The 17317-nt window shown below is 41.5% G+C and overlaps 1 protein-coding gene across 2 annotated transcripts in view; it reads left to right on the forward strand.

Moving 5' to 3' along the window:
• C10H1orf21 (chromosome 10 C1orf21 homolog) overlaps window positions 1-17317 on the forward strand; it is a 230139-nt gene that overhangs the window by 198840 nt on the left and 13982 nt on the right. For both annotated transcript variants that reach the window (XM_035722350.1, XM_035722349.1), the window contains exon 5: window positions 3732-3792. In XM_035722350.1, the coding sequence (XP_035578243.1) occupies window positions 3732-3792 (61 nt within the window). The remainder of the gene's footprint in view (window positions 1-3731; window positions 3793-17317) is intronic.

The following is a 17317-nucleotide window of genomic DNA, read 5'->3' on the forward strand; positions in this document are numbered from 1 at the left end:
CTCCCTCCCCACATATGGTCACCAAAGTGTGCATCAGAAAGGGTTTAAGGATGGAGCTGTTACCTACGGGCTGTTTCTCACGGTGCAGTTCGGACTCTTGAAGGTAAAAACGAATATTAATGCCATCATGTTGATGGAGTTTCCACACGAAGAGAGAACATCCGTGTTTATCTAGGCAGGAATCGGTGCAGATGGGGCGATTTCGTGATTTATTCACTCCCCCAGAGTAACAGTGCTTCCTCTGCCCCCGTGGAAGGGCCTTCGGGGCTTGTCTGTGAAATGAATCCACAGAGGACAGAGAGGAGCCGAGTGAGCGTTGTGCTTGTAGGTCACACCACCCTGAAGATGGCCTCATGCGGGCCCTTGCTCCATCGGGGACAGTGGAGCTTATCGGACGGAGCTCATTTGGTACATCAGGATTTGATGATAAATAAGTCACCCTTCCATTAGTCTTTTCTGGCTAACACCGTCCACATACTCTATGTGGCAAGATAGTGAATCAGTCTGGCGGAAGACGCGTCTTGGTAGGTTTTGAAATGAGACAGAGGCAGGCAGGGATGTCCTGATGCTCTTACCCCAGGAGAAAGCAGGCAGCATTTCTCTATCAGTGGAGTATGATGGTAGAGATGCACCGGCTGAAAGCCAGTGGCCTAGGTTTAGTTAGAATTGTTTCTCAAAGGGCACACACGAAAATGAAAATGGTAGAGTTTGCTTCCCAGCCATAGTACCCTCTGCCCCAGAGTGAGGCTACTGTTTGGTTCAGGATTCAGGTGGGGTTGCAGATACCCTGTCTTGACTAATTAATTCTGGGTTAAGGGGCTTTTGTTCAGTTTGCTTTAATCAAGGAATTCCTTTTTTTTTTTTAATGGTTAGAAAGTATGTAGTTAAAACTACCCAGAACTGGAACCACTAAGATTTTTGTGCTGGCTTACTATATATGCATCTTAAAGTCCTCACCATTACCTTTGGCATCAAGCTCCTGGTATGGACCCCGGAGCTCTGCATTCTTTTTAAAATTTATTTATTTATTTATGTAATCTCTATACCCAATGTGGGGCTCTAACTCATGACCCCAAGACCAAGAGTCAGACGCTCCTCTGACTGAGCCAGCCAAGTGCCCCTGAGCTCTGCATTCTTGATCCCAGAGATGGCAGACACATTTGCAGAATCACTTTTACTTAAGACTAATCATTTTGTTAGTCTAGTATGCATATGTATGAGTACTAACCAAGCGTGCCTGTTTTCATGTTGTGATAGTTCAATTAAGCAGTTAATGGAAGTTAATAACAATCCTAGAATATCAGTGCTGGAAGGGACCTCAGAGACCAGCCTAATGGTTTTAAAAATGAGAAATCTGAGGCCTGCACCTCACCCATGCCAACATACTGAACTACCTCTGTGAGGAGTCATGCATCACATGAATTAAAATAGGTAAGCTTTGTCAATTGAGTAAATATTGCCCTTCTGTTATTTGCAAGGCAATATATGTTAAAAACTCTACCCTAAAAGTTTCCACCGTGTACCTCAAATCCTAAACATGCCATTTTTATGAGGTCTCTTGGAATTTCCTAGGGAAACTAATACATACATGGTTATCTATATGAAGGTATGTGTGTGCGTGCATGCACGCATGTGTGCGTGGTTATCTATATTAAGGTATGTGTGTGTGTGCGTGCGTGCACGCATGTGTGCGTGGTTATCTATATTAAGGTGTGTGTGTGCGTGCGTGCACGCATGTGTGCGTGGTTATCTATATTAAGGTGTGTGTGTGCGTGCGTGCATGCATGTGTGCATGGTTATCTATATTAAGGTATATCTATATCTGTATGTCTTCACGCCTTTTCTATCTGGGACCCAGAGCTGTCCAGCAACCTCATTTGCTGAGAGTGTGGCCAGGAACAGGGAGGATGCCCAGAATGTGTCTGAGCAGTCACAATGACTGCCAGAATATGCCTGTTCCCCAATCACAAGAACCACCCCCCCCAAGCTCTCCCTCAGAGCCTGTTTACACTAACTTTAGACACAACTCTAACAGACTTGGTTGTGCTAAGCATGGAGTAGAAGCAGCAGCTGGGAAGGAAACTGAAAGAGAACCAATACCTTCTTTGACAAGAGGAAATGCGGGGAAAAGTTCAAAGCAGGCAGAGAACAAAAGCCCGTAGTTTCAGGCCACCTTGCTTAAGGAGAGACAGCTCTCCCCATCTCAGAGGCTCTAGGGGGTGTCCCACTATTACAGAGGGGGATTGTGATTTAAGATCATGGGAGTGGCCTCTAGTCATTAAGTGAAAGTTAAATAATGTTTGTGATAGATCCTCTATTAAAGTTTAGAAGATTTGCATCCAAAGTGGCTCAAATAAAAATTGTTTTGGCACTTAAAGAAGTAAAACCATGGGGAATCTGGAAAAATTCAGGTATGCAAAAGTGGCTTTTCCACCCAGCCAGAGAAAGAAAGGAGACTGTTTTAATATATTCTCATCATCCCAGATTCTGGCCTGCCTTTCTAACCTGCAACAAGAGAGGGTCTGTTTCTGAAACAGGACATTTACCTCACTTGAATTATCATATAAAGAACAGGAAAAATTACATGATGTATGTGAAAGTTGATTGCTGATATCAGATAGTTTATCATTTTCCTTTTATATCAGAGCTGATGTCATGGTGCTCCCAATGTTAAATCTTGGTTTTACTCACAGGGAAAAACTTTCGAGCCCCATTATCTGTCCTTGGAGGCCTGAAGGGTTTGGGGTCTCTTGGGCCATTCTCTGTGGCCCCTAAAGGGTGAGGCAGAATGCTAAAGGGTAAGTCAGGTGGGCTGCCCCCCACGCCTAGACTTGCAGAGCCTCCGCTCCTTCCATGCCCAACCACTGCAACAACTGAGCACTAGAAAGAGGCACTATGCGATGTGTCTCTTAGCCCAGCATCCTGAACCTCCTTGGACCAACTGCACCTGTTTGTTGCGTAGAAATTACTATCATTAAGACCATGTTGCCACCAAGACCCATTCCTCCCCATGCCCTTCCCATCTGTGATTCTTCTCTGCTCTCCTTTACCTTCTTATGTTTTGTCCCCAGCACCCATGTCGGTCTCACTAAGTGTGCAGTCAAATAGCATTAGGCAAACAAACACACAGGGCAAGTGCTGCTCACATATGCCCCCTGCCTTTCTCCCACATTCCAGTGGGATCTCACTTCCAAAGAGGTGCATTGGCTGTCACCACTGCACAAAGGGTTCAGGGGCAATGTCAAGTTCTTTGCCTGTTAACTGCCAGCCCATACCTACACGGTCGACTGAATACCATGCTGATAATGACAGTCTTTGTAAAATACACATTTCCACAAAATAACTTGGATATATTTTCTTTTCACAGTTACACACAGGTTTGAAATATGCCATGGAATGCTTGTCTGTGCTTTTTTTTTTTTAAATCACAAATGTGTATCTGAAGAAAAAAATTGACACACACCTCCCAGTAACATCACTATAAATAATATGTGTACATTTGAAAGGAAATTGTATACCTTAAATCATAGGAACTGATAGACTATAATGAAACACATTTATAGGAATTACTGTAATGGCATTTATCCTTAATATGACTTAGACTGCTCACTGGAATAGTCGGTAATATATAAATGTCTGCTTCAAAGTTTGGGGACTCAGTGGTTTTCATTTGAGGGAGCTGGTTGAAGAAAACATTGAAATAATGCACTTAACTATTCTTGTATTTTTAGCATGCACATCTCTGAAAGCCAACAAGAATTCTTCAGAATGCTGGATGAAAAAATTGAAAAGGTAAGTAAAATAAATGAACCACTTGTTTCAAAGGAAATATGCTAACTGCCTCATGAGTTAAGGTAATAATATTCTGATTTCTGTGTTACAAAGCTGTTCTTGTAAGGGGATGGGTAGAGAGTTAAAACAAAAGTCTCCCCTCACAACAAAAACAACAAAAAAAAATGTGACTATGAGAATGTTTAATGTATGCTGGAGCAGCACCCAAGACCCTAGGCTTGTTGATCATTAATTACATGTATAGGGCCAAATAGAGACTAGTAAGAGCCTTTGCCTAGAGATAGAACATTGCTATCCCTGCACATTGTCTGCACCTGAAACCCTGCTCTCACTTGAGACGGCAAGCAAGAAGGTCGTTAGTGCCTGCAAAAAACCTATGGAGTGTCCGCTATATGCCTGACACTGCTCTGAGTTCTGTACAAACATCGCATGCATGTTGCAGTCAATTCCCACCGCAGGGAAATGGCTCAGAGACAGGTATCATCTGCATTTTACAGACAAGGAAACTAAGGCTCACAATACTTGAATAACTTACCAAGGTTTGCAATGCCAATAGTGGTCAAGTTGGAATTCCAGCCCACATCTGCCTGACCCCAAAGCAGAATCTCCCAAGTTGCTTCTCTAGGAGCGTGGGGATTTTACATTGACAGGAAGATCTGTGTGGAAATTGAACCCATACTTCGGATCTCAGAGTGCCATATGCTAATCAACTGAATGAAGTATGGAATATGGTAAGAATTAAAGGCTTACTTACATACTTGTAGAATTTAAATTCATCACTGCAGGGGGTGAATTTTAAATACTACAGTTATAAATCTGAGTATTACCATTTGAAAACCCTGTTCTGAAGAAGAGTAAAATTCTAAATTCAGAACATAGCACAACTATGATTAAGGCATCATGGGCCAGTTTTGCCTTTGAAGTTTTTTCCATTTTAATTTGTATTTATTTTTTACTTTTTGTGGCCCTTTTATCTGAGCATTCCTTCATGAATTCCTATGTCATGATATATATCACTCAATGGAAAATAATGAAGGGCTTAAATTCATCAGTATTTTAGCAGCAGACCTCATTCTGAAGTGGACCTCCTCAAAGAATAGTTGTGCAATCTTCTAATGCACCATTAAAGGACCACATATGTTGCCAATGTGAAAGGTAGAGATGGATGATGAATTAGAATGGAACTTTAACCTACAGTATTTCTTGGCTATGCATAAATACTCCTTTGCATATAATTTATTTTATTTTATTTTATTTTTAGAGAGGGGGAGTGAAGGGGCAGAGGGAGAGAGAGAGAGAGAGAAAGAATCTCAAGCAGGCTCCACACCCAGGGCTGAGCCCAACTCAGGGCTCGATCTCACCACCCTGAGATCATGACCTGAGCCAAAATCAAGAGTCGAATGCTCAACCAGCTGAGCCACTCAGGTGCCCCCCCACCCATTTTTTTAGTGAAATCCTGGCTTACATATGATTTTTAGATTGAAAACTTCATTTAGGAATAATTACCAAGTTTCATGTATTGGTTCAAAAGCTGTTCAACTTGTCAATAACATTTGTTTTAGTAAAGAAAGGCAAAAAAAATAAATATTTTTTTTCCCACTATAAGGCTGTAGACCTTTTCTTTCTCAGTTTGTTTGGGCTCTATGGCAATAAAAAGATCTTCTTAATAGAGTTAGTCTGTAAAGGTTGAAACCTGAATAGTAAGTTACTATCTTTTTAACCAAAAGTTACAAACCCTGACAAGGCATTTAAGATGATCTAATCCCTTCCTGGTGTGTTTCCGTAATTGAAATTCTACCTCCTTTTACTCAAAACTGGAATTCATTGTTCCCATCTGAAATCCGATTTCCCTTTTACCTTTTGCATCCAGTGTGTAGAGTATGATGTGTCTAACACAACAAAAGAAAAGTTTATAACTTGATCATTTGTTGGATGGAGCCTTCCCTAGACAAAGGAGCATTTTCAACATAAACAGTATTCCCACTATGGAATACATTTATGTTCAAAGAGCTGTTATGTAATCTGTGACATGCACCCAGTTATAGATTTCTAGGGGAATTTTCTATCCGGTCTGAACCAGGCTTTCCTGTTTCTTCCCTCTTATCTAAAGTTCATCTTTCTGAATATTTTGAACATGCTGTTCTGTGTATTATTTAACCATTGAGCCTCTAAGATTAAAATGTTCCTTCTTAATATATGCATTTGACTTAATATAATCTTCACTATATTTTATATAACCAAGATTGGACGTGGATTCTTATCAATTATTTTCCTGACTTTCCACCATTGCTAAATATGTCTTTAGTCCAAGCTAGCCTGAGGACAACCATAAATGTGACTCAGATCTATTCTTTAGGTTTTATAGGATTAATTTTAAAAAGCAAAAAACAGGGGCACCTGGCAGGCACAGTCAGTTAAGTGTCCAGCTCTTGGTTTCAGCTCAGGTCATGATCTCGGGGTTGTAAGATCGAGCCCCACATCGGGCTCCACCCTGAGCACAGAGTGGGCTTCAGACTCTCTCCCTCTGCCCCTCCCTGCTCTGCATTCTCTCTCTCTCTCTCAAATAAATAAATCTTTAAAAAGAAAAAAACACCTCAAGTGCTTCATGCTAAAAATTGGAGTCATTCTCAGAGGGCTTGAGTTTTAAGATTTAATATCTCTCAGAAATGTCCAGGGATTCCTTTTTCTTCCTTCAATTGATAAGAAGCAAAATTGACTGAATGTGCAGAGATTTAAGTCTGCCCTTCCTTGATTCTTCCTTTATATTTATTAAATGTCTGTAGGACATGGTTTCAATTTACCCTTCAACTCTCGACACCAAAAGAAATCTCTGTCTCTCTCAAGAGAGATGTAGAAGTACCATTAGTATAAAGAAAGTATAGTATAAAGACTGTTAGATGGTCTCATATTTACAGTGGAACTTAAGTTGGACGGCTCTAGTTCGCACCTTCAGCTGGACCAGCATTTTCTGAGAAGTTAATGATGGCAAAGGAAAGCAAGTAGCAAAAATGCCTTTAAAAAACTTACCACTTACTGAGTACCAGATAGTTACTTATTCAGGATAGACAATAGATAGGAAATTTGGGATACAAAATATGTAGGTAACAGTCCCTGGCCTTGAGGAGCTCAATTTTAAAAGTAAGTTTCTTTCACAATGTAATCGTTTTACTGATTGGAACCCTTCATCCATCACCCCCTTCTCCCCACACCCCCCTGCCCTCCGTCCTCACCGGGAGCCAGGTCCTCCCGTACCGAACACAAGTGTTTGTTGGGTCAGGTGTTGAAACTTCAGGTCCCATTAACCAGGCAGCCAGGACAGCTTCCCGGACACTTGGTACTATTTCCACTGCGCTGGCATCTAGAAGGCCCCGACACTGAGCTGCATCTGGGAGAGCTTTGGTCAGGAGAGCAATGAGAGTTCTAAAGAACTTTATTAACCTCTATTTGATTTACTTCTGCATTTCCTTTGTGGAGAGTAAAAATCCTATGACACAATAGGAGCACCTCATTTACTTTCACCTCATTATGTTTTACTCGGATATTCAACTGGAGTATGACCTGAGCTGAAGAAGGCAGAAACTTAACAGACTGAGCCATCCAGACATCCCAAGACAGCTCTTAATATTAAATAAAGAATGTCTCAGTACAGTGCCATTTGCATCTGATTAGTTTTTCTCAAGCAAGACTTTGTAAGCTTTGTTAAGCCGTGAGCATCTTTTTGGAATCTTATAAAAGTTATAGAGACTCTCCCCTATAAAAATGCACATATCATATACACAAATTTCTTAAGTAAAATGTCAGGGTTTGAAAATTCCCTGGAGCCTGTCCCTGGGCCCCAGGCCAAGAACCTGTGGATTTCTTTATGATGGCATTTCATTGACGTGCTGCTTCCCTCTGATCCAGGGCCTATCTGCACCCGTGAACCTTACTCGCAATGATCCATATAGATCTCTGGTTTTAAAGACTAGGAAACTCCACACAAACCCATTCTCCTTTTCTTACTGCCCTTCCTTCCTCTCAAAAGTAGCTGATAGTACTTCACCCCCTGAGGATGAGCGACCAGCACACCTACTGTATCATCTTGCTTATTCCTGTATGAGCTTGAGATTCTGTCACTGTTGACTAGAATTATTCATTATAACCTTTTGAGGAAATGTATGAGAAAGAGCAGCTCTGGATTTAAAATCGGCTGATTTTAAAGGACGTGTGTTCATCGATAGACCTGTACATCTATTAAAAAAATCATTTACACTTAGAATATGTTTGCGTTCCTGCAGTGGCCTGGTTCCCTTGGCCCCAGAACTAAGCCTAGCTGGTGAGAAAGAGCATGTCTGCATTTATAAAGTTATTTCAAGGGCTCTTCCTCGTAATACTACATCAGCTCAATCTGAACCATGTCTTGAATCAATGTGTTGGAGATCAGAAGGTGTTTGCTTTTCACTTGGTGAAGAGAGTGACTAGCATGTAATTTACAAACCATGATGTTTGGTTCTATATATAAACTATCCCTGTAGAGGACTGTGTAACTTCAGAGTTGCTATAGAATCAGATACAATGTGTGGCAGATGCAGCTGATGATAGGTTTTACTCTCTGGGCAGTGTTTGAAGGCCTCCTCAGTGCCCACTAGGGAAGAGAAACATGGGACTGTTGTATCAAATCCTAAGGAATGTTACACAGCCTGCCTGTGTGTGCAGAGGAAATCATAGGGTGTGCCTCCCTTCTTGCTTTTCACTTTTAGCAACAGCCAAGGCCGGCAACAGCCCTCAACACTGGTGGAGAGAGGCTCTTGCTGGCATGTATATTTTGCAAGTGGGCTGGTTTGCCAATATCATTTCATTAAACAGTTTTGTGGTAGTATGGCCTTACCTTTGCCTAATAAGCAGAACCTTCCTTGTGTCCCCCTGCCTTGCCTTCCCTCTCTCCTGTGTGTACCTTTCCTCATTCATCAGCCAAATTAAAGCTGTAATTACAAGGGTAAGGATGGGACTCAGTCCTGTTCTGTTTTTCTCCCTACTGAATAGTCATGATGATAACGCTGGTGTAGGAACCACTGGCAAAGCGTGTGCATGCTCTGGGCTGAGATGCTAAGGTAGCTGATAGGAATAGATGGTGCGGCCAAGGAAGATAAAGCAGGCAACGAGCCTGAAAGACATGAAACACTCAGCCTCTGCTTGCTTGCTTTTTTCTGGAGGGCTTGATTTTCTGAGAATTCTTGAGGTACTATCAGCCGGGCTCTTTAGGGAGCAGCAGAGAAGAGTTCAGATTCCAGAACGATAGGGTACATGAATGCAGATAAGAACCCTGCCGTTTTTATGAATGAAGTGTGGCCGACTGTAATGTGGGGCACAACCAGTGAATGGTGTCATTTTGCCATGGTGCAGTAGTTAGGCAAGGGAGGGCAGCCCAGGGTACCACTCAGAGCAGAGACAGTGATGCTGGTGTGGCCATTGCCTTGTTGCCATTCCGTTTCTCCTTCCTGTCCTCTTCCTGGGCTGTTTCCCTTCCTCTGTGTGGCCTTTCCATTCTTTGCGTTTGGCAGCCAGGGGCATTGTCTTAACCCTCTGGGCTAAGATTTGTCTTTGGGAATCATTTGTCTTTGCTCCCGCAGAACCCAGCACAGAACAGATGCTTAGCAAACTTGTTGAATGAGGGAATGGTACAAATAAGACCTTAGGGCTTAGCAGAAGCGAAAGCATACAGGGAAGGAGGTACGGTCAGGCAGACTCCTACAGTAGAGGGCTCAGCAAGATAGGAGGTGCTCTTAACAAAGAATAGCACAATAAGTAGCTAGCAGGTTCAGAGCCAAGACCTGCATTGAGAGAGGGCAAGGAAAGAGGCAGCGCAGAGGAAGAGAAAGAGCCTTGCTTCCAGCCCGGGGCCAGATCTGAGGACCAGCTCCAGTTGTAGCTGTGTGGCCCCAGGCTGATTGTTAGACCTTTCGGATCCTCTGGTTCCTCCTTGAAAAATTTGCATAACAATGCCAACTTGTCTGGGAAATTAGAGATAATTCACCAGAGTCTAGCGGCGAGTTTGGTCTGTGGGACATGCTTGAAGTTGTTTGTATCCTTATCATCAAGGCCATTTGTAGAGAATGAGGGGAGGTGGGTTTTGAGGGGGCAAAAACTGAAACTAAAAATGCAGAACTTAACAGCTTGAATTTTGCTCCAGCAAAAGTGTCTTCCTGTGGTACAGATGTCTCCTTATAGGTGGAGTATTGGAAGAAGATTCTTTTCCAGTGTGCACTGACCTGCCTTCCTCCTGTGTGGCATAAACATCTTAAGGAATTAGATTCATGTGAACATTTTTAGCGCCATTAAATAACCTTGCACTAGCTTTTGAGCTGTGATTACAGAACGAGTCAGTGAGTCTGTGGCCTGGGTAGAGCTGGATCCCTATATATAGATTTTTCGTGTTTAGAGGGTTAACTCTTGTAGATTTTTTTTAAAAACACGCTTTTACAAATAGCAATACCAGCCCTCAAAATGCTTGTGACAACAACAAAAACAACAAAAAGTTAGGAAGGGGATCTCCCCAAAAATCATTAAAACAGTAAAACTGACTTCTTTTGATTCATTTAATAAGCATAACTGGGACGTGTTCTCTGGACCCAGAATTGAGCCAGGGGCCATAGGAGGTGCATAATTTAAAAGTGGGTTCTTGCCTTTAGGGAACGTCTAATCTAGAAGCATAAAATTTTGAGTTGAGAGGAACTTTAGAGAATATGTTTTCCGATTGCTCCCGACTCTTTAAAATTCCACTAAGGCAAATCCTCTGTAGCAAAGAATGACACATGCCCATTTATATCATTTGGGAAGGAATTACGAAGCATATTATGTTCTGTACATTTCTTGAGAGTTTTATTCTGAGATAATCTTGTTATTAATGGATACTTATTCCTTTCTTTGAAGTTCTGTTGAGTGGAGACATACTCTGGTTCATTCTAGAAAAAAGCATTCTTGGAGCAGTTAATTTCTAGATTGCCCTCATTTAATCCCATTTTCCTACATAGATTCAAAAGAGGAGTACCAGAATTCTTTAAACTCATATTCCCAAAATTGGTTGTCGGAGGTTGTGGAGACATTTAATCATATCCTGCCTCCCTTCCGGGTTCTTAACAAACTGAAAATTGACACAAGGAGCCAGGTGACTCTCATGGGTCAGTGTCTCCCTTATTCATGAGCCTCATAATTCCCAAATGCAGAGCTTCTAGTAAACTAGTTCGGAATATATTTGCAACACTTAAAATATCGAAAGGATCTATAGCTGGAATATATAAAGAAGTACTATTAATACAAACCAATAAAATCATTGATGAAACTTCTGGGTTGGTATCCTTGAAATTCTTTTACATCTATACAATAAAGTTTGCTGAAGCATTCTGTGTTTGATAGCAAACAGAAAGGCCCCGGAAGCAGCCTAAGTGTCTACCTGTGGAGGAATGAGTAGACGAAACTGTAGGAATCTGCAGTGGAGTATTATACAGCAGTTAAAGGAAGTGAATCAGGTACATATATCTATATGGACTGTATAGATTTGAAACCATATTATTAGGTGAACAAAGAAATATGCAGAATGATAAAAATTGTATGATACCATCCCAATTAAAAAATGTAAAAATGCCATACATGGACATTCAGCAAGTATTTATGAAGTACTGGCTATATGCCATATGCACTGATACACACACATATACATGTGTATGTGCACACATTGATATGGTATATTTTTTATATGATATATTTATATATGGCATGTGTTTATGTCTGTTACACATTTAAACATGCATAGACACATAAAGCATAGTTTATCGAGTAAAAATATGAATGTTAGAGTATCAAAAATGAGCTGGGAGGCCGCCTACTAAAACCCATGACCATTGTTGTGCCTGGGACTGGGACAGCAATTTCATCAGGGAGAGTGGCAGCTAGAAGCAAATGTTACAAAATAAAAAGTCTGTCTGGAAACACGTCTTTGTCAAGAGGCATATGGATTGAAATCCCAAACTTGCTACAGCCATTGTCCTGAAAGAGGTGAAACCCCAGAGAAGCCATGAGGCTTCATGTCCTAGAGGAAGGAACCCTAGAGGAGACCCACAAGACTTCATGTCCTAGAGGAAGTGAATCCTAGAGGAGACCCATGAAACTTCATGTCCTAGAGGAAGTAAACCTAGAGGAGACTTCATGTCTAGAAGAAGTGAATCCTAGAGGAGGCACATGAGGCTTCATGTCTAGAGGAAGTGAATCCTAGAGGAGACACATGAGACTTCATGTCCTAGAGGAACTGAACCCTAGAGGGGACCCACAAGGCTCAATCTACCAAGTAGGTTGACCTGGCCTGGGGGTGAGGGGGTGGTATTTAAATCTTAACTCTTACACCTGAGAGTAGACTAAGACATCTCTTTGAATTAAGTCCATCACATGGCCTGGAAATCTTCCACAAATAATTCCACAAAAATTTATGTTATATCTATTTATCATTAGAAGGAATCGGTTACAACAGGGAAAAATTTTACAAGATAACATTAAGTGGGAAAAAATGTGTCTATCATAGGATTGAAACTATATAAAAATGACAGATATATGGACAGAGATTTAAATGAAACTTGGAAACTATCCAATTTATTAGGTAGGTTATAGGAAAACTTGATTTTGATTGATGGTTTTCTTGTTTGTAAAATAAGAACAATTTTATAAAAATGACATTTTAGAAAAGAACTCTGACCCCATCTTGAGAGACGTTTCTCTCAAGACGGAAATTATCTCCGTTGCTTGAGCTTCTAGGAAGAGGGCCAAACCCTTGACAATGTTAACCTCTGAACCCACTGACCGTAATTCTGTTCTCTGCAACAGGGGTGGGCAAACTATAGTCCATGAGCCAAATCCAGCTCACCAAACAAGAATGGGTTTTACGTCTTTCAATGGTTGGGAAAAGCAAAAAACAATATGTTTTCTGACGTGAAAAATTACATGAAATTCCAGTTTTAGTGGTCCACAAATAAAGTTTATTGGAACGCAGCCACGCTCATTCTTCTCCTTTTATCTATGGCTGCCTTCATGCTTCCAACAGCAGAGCTGAGTGGCAACAGAGACCGTATGGAATGCAGAGCCTAAAATATTTACTATTTGGCCCTTCACAGAGAAGGTTGCCAACTCCTGCCCTCCGACATCAGTTCACCCTGGCCTAGAGATTACGAACCTCCCACCTTTATCCTCATTCCTGCTCACTTCCTGGGGGGTGGGGGAGAAGGAGCATCATTGAAGTCATCTGAGTGCCAGTGTCAGATAAAGCTTGAGAAATATGTGCCTTAAAGCTTCTAAAATACCCTCCTTTTTGTTCGTAGAATGAGGATTCGGGTATAATAAACACTTCATGGGGGTTTTAAAGCCGTGTAGTTAATACTTGCTCTCTCTTGGAAATGAAAAGCTCAGTACACTGGGACTGTTGTCCTGCTGCTGTTATCATTGACGATCATGCTTCTGTCTGGTCAAAGAAGCCGTCACAAGCTGTCACACTCCTACTGCTCTTTACAAACGAGACCTTTTTCCAACCGAAATAATAACGCGTGAGTCTAATTAGAATAAAGCTCATTAGAAACAGAGATGGCCATTAATGCCTTGACTGATTTTTCTAATGAAGTAAGTCGGAGGAGGAGACTTGAACAGCGCAGCTAATTATTTTTTGCTTTTTTTTTTTTTTTGGCATTTCCTCAAAACTGTGGTTAGAAATTGTTGTTGGACTGTTAGTGAAAATGCTGCTGGAGCACTGACGGAAGACACCCTGCCACTTCCAGCCCCGAGGAAGGGGTGGAGGGCGCCTGCTTTGGGCCCGCTGCCCCCAGGCGGAGGGTGGGGGAGGGCCTTCATTTCCACTTTTCCTTCTCTTTTTCCCGCCTCCTGCCTCCACATCATGGGTGTTCTGGATTCCAGCTCATCATTCACAGATGCTCAAGCTGTGGCATATAGCTCTCCTGCCCCTGTATTCCGGGTTCAGGGACAGAGCTTTCAAATGTCCAGATTCTCGTGGAAATTTGGATCCGAGGTTGCCTCTGGATGGTGCTGCATGGAGGCAAAGGTCAGGGAATAAGAGGCTTAGGTGGGCAGCGCAAGGATGTGGCCCATTAAATCTCTGCGCCAAGATACAGTCGCAGCAGTTGTGTTTCCTTAATTGGGGTGTTCTTGGGCACCCTGAAAGCCACAGTGCAGGATAGCAGTCTATCCAGGAGGCAAAACTATGTCAAGAAACTGAAACTCAGGATGCCCCCGATTAGGAAGAGAGAGGAGGAAGAGGAATCATATCAAGGAAGCAGACAGGAAGTAGGAGAATCAAAAATAATGCACAGGGCAGAAACTAACGTGGTTCCTGGTGTCCATCCAGAGAGGTAAAGGAGAGAAGAATGAATGCTTCCTTTGGTCAGTCAGTCAGTCAGTCAGCAAAACAAGAGCCTGCTTTATGACAAATGTAGCTCACAGTTTGAGACAGAAATAAGCCTCATTAAAACAAACTTCCATAATGAGCCTCCGTTACAAAACTTAATGTTTGCTTTCTACAAACATGAGAGTTTTCCCTAAATATTTAGTTGTCTGGCCCCTTTGCAGTACCTGTGAGGTTTAATCAGAACTTTGTGACAACAACCAAGACTTAGTTTAAGACTCCGGGATGAATATTATAAAAAGAGAACCAGACTGGGAATGCAAACTGGTGCAGACACTGTGGAAACGGTATGGAGGTTCCTCAAAAAATTAAAAGTAGAACTACCATATGATCTAGTAATCACACTACTGGGTATCCACCCAAAGAATACGAAAACACTAATCTGAAAAGCTATATATACCCCTTTGTTTAGTGTAGCATTACTTACAATAGCCAAGATATGGAAGCAACCCAAATGTCCATGGACAGATGAGTGGACAAAGAAGATGTGGTGTGTATATATACACAATGGAATATGACTCAGCCATAAAAAAGAATGGAATCTTGCCATTTGCAACAACATGGATGGATCTAGAAAGTCTAATGGTAAGCGAAATAAGTCAGAGAAAGACAAATACCATATGACTCCACTGGTATGTGGAATTTAGAAACAAAACAAATGAACAAAGAAAAAAAAAAAAAGAGAGAAACCCAAAAATAGACTGTTAACTATAGAGAACAAACAGATGGTCACCAGAGGGTAGGGGGTGGGGGATGGGTGAAATAGGTGGTGGGGATTAAGAGTACACTTTTCATGATGAGCACTGAGTAATGTATAGAATTCCTGAATCACTACATTGTATACCTAAAACTAATATAACACTGTATGTTAACTATACTGGAATTAATTTTTTTAAAAAAGGGACAGCTGGTGTTCCTATTACACTTGCATTAGATTGACTTAGAATTTAGATTTTAGCTGTCCAGATGCACATTTTTAAATCAAAACATAAAATTGCAATTGCCTTGTCCAAAAAAAAGAGAGAGAGAGAGAACCAGACATGATTCCTTATGTGGTTTACATAAGCATTATTTATATAAATAAGAATGCTAAGTAGTAGACATAGGATTCTGATACCAGCTTTTATTCCCCCATCTTGCATTCCTGCTGCCCTCTGCTAAATTCCAGGCTCTTCTTGAGACCCAGACTGTGCCCCAGTCTCTGCTGATTCTGGTGTTCAAAACTTACTCTTTATCAGCGGTGTTGTTGAAGAGGACTGCTTTTCCTAGTGCGATCCACAAAGTGGTGACAACTTGCTTCACTTATTAAAGTCCAAGACACTTCCAGAAGACATCATGTAACAACCTCCATCCCTACACACACACACACACGCGCGCGCACGCACACATGCATACACAGCAACACCTCCCTCCAAATGCCTGAGTATTCATAACCATTGTGACGTGGGCCACACAAGGATGAATGAGACACTTCTGCTGCCTAGAGTAAGGGAGGCAAACATTTTGGCTAAAATCACTATAAAGTAGTGGTGGTGGGAATGGAAGGGAAAAGATTCTCCCTGAGCAGCTGGGGGAAATGTCACTTGAAGATATGATGTTGGAACACCACCGTGAAGGCTGAGCGGCCATAGGGTGACAGCTGGGGAGGGGGGTCTGTGAGAAGGGAACAATATGTTGAAAATGCAGTGGTATCCAAGCAGGACCCGCTGGACACAGGGGGTGACGGTCCGGTCATTTTGTTTATGTGCCTCTTTGGTCGCAGAGTGTGCTTGGACCATCCCTTAGTAAACCACTTTTTTTCTTTGGGATATTTGATTGAGGTTTTTTTCATGCCTAGTAAAAAGGCTGCAATGAAAATATTTGTACATATACTTCTAAGAACTTTCTGAAGATATCATTTACATGGCATAAAATTTACTCATTTTATATGTGCAATGCAGTAATTTTTAGTGAATTTACCAAATGATGCAACCATCACCACCTTCCAGTGTTAGAACATTTCCATCACCTCAAGAAGGTCCCTCCTGCCAGCTTACAGTCAATCCCCAGGCCCACTTCCAGCCCCAGGGAAACAATGCATGTATTTTTTTAAAACCTATATTTGGGGGTTTATCTTTGAGACTGATTTCAGTGATTGCTATAATAAAGGGTATGAACATTTTTATGACTCATAGTAGGTATTACCAAGGTACCCTTCAGAGCCGCTATACCATTTGACACAGCTGCCAGCAAGATAGGAGAATTACATTTCTTCGTGTACTCTCAAGAAGTGGGTGTCGCTATTTTCAATAATATCTAATTATTTGATTTATATTTTTGATGACTGAAGCAGACCATTTTTCTATCTCTGTGTTCACTGGTCTTACTTCATTCTGAATGAGTTTCCAGTTATATACCCTTCCTTCCCTCTTACTGAGATCCTCTTACTGTCCATTTTTATAGGTATGAGCTCCTTCTATAACTCATTGACACATTATATGCTACAGGTATTTTTCCCATTATGAAATTTGCCTTTTTATTTTATTATTTTTTACCCTGCAAAAGTTCATTTTCACATGATCAAGTGTGTTCCTCTTTTTATCTTTTCCCTTGCAATCTTTTTCTATTCCTTTGTATAAGTTTATTTCCCTCTTTCCCTGAGAGCTATTTCCTCTCCAGAACCCTGACAGAAGTTCTGTTTGTATTATTAAGATTTAGCACATCCATTCTCTTGGAATCTGTCATTCCTGGTGATCCCCTTTGTCAGCTACTGAATTCTTACCTCTCTTATGCTGTGTATCTGGGATATCTTATTCTGTGCAGGTGATGTTTTTGATGGGTCAGTTTTAATAAGATCATGGGGAAAGTGGCACCCTTGCAAGGGAGAGACCTAGATGGAGCCCTGTTATTTGCAGATGAGGGACCAAGGTGTGCTGTCGGTCTGGGAAGAATGATCCTTTGGTTCCAAAGGCCTAGATTAAGCCATTCTTTGGCAATTAGAAAGAGGCAGAGTTTGGGTCCAGCTGTTGAACAGTGTCATGGGCAGCATGGAAAACTATCTGACATTTTCCAGCCTAAAAGAGAAGGCTCCCAGTCTGGAATGGGGTAAATGGA

This window comes from Zalophus californianus, chromosome 10 (genome assembly GCF_009762305.2).
Source record: "Zalophus californianus isolate mZalCal1 chromosome 10, mZalCal1.pri.v2, whole genome shotgun sequence".
Lineage (NCBI taxonomy): Eukaryota > Metazoa > Chordata > Mammalia > Carnivora > Otariidae > Zalophus > Zalophus californianus.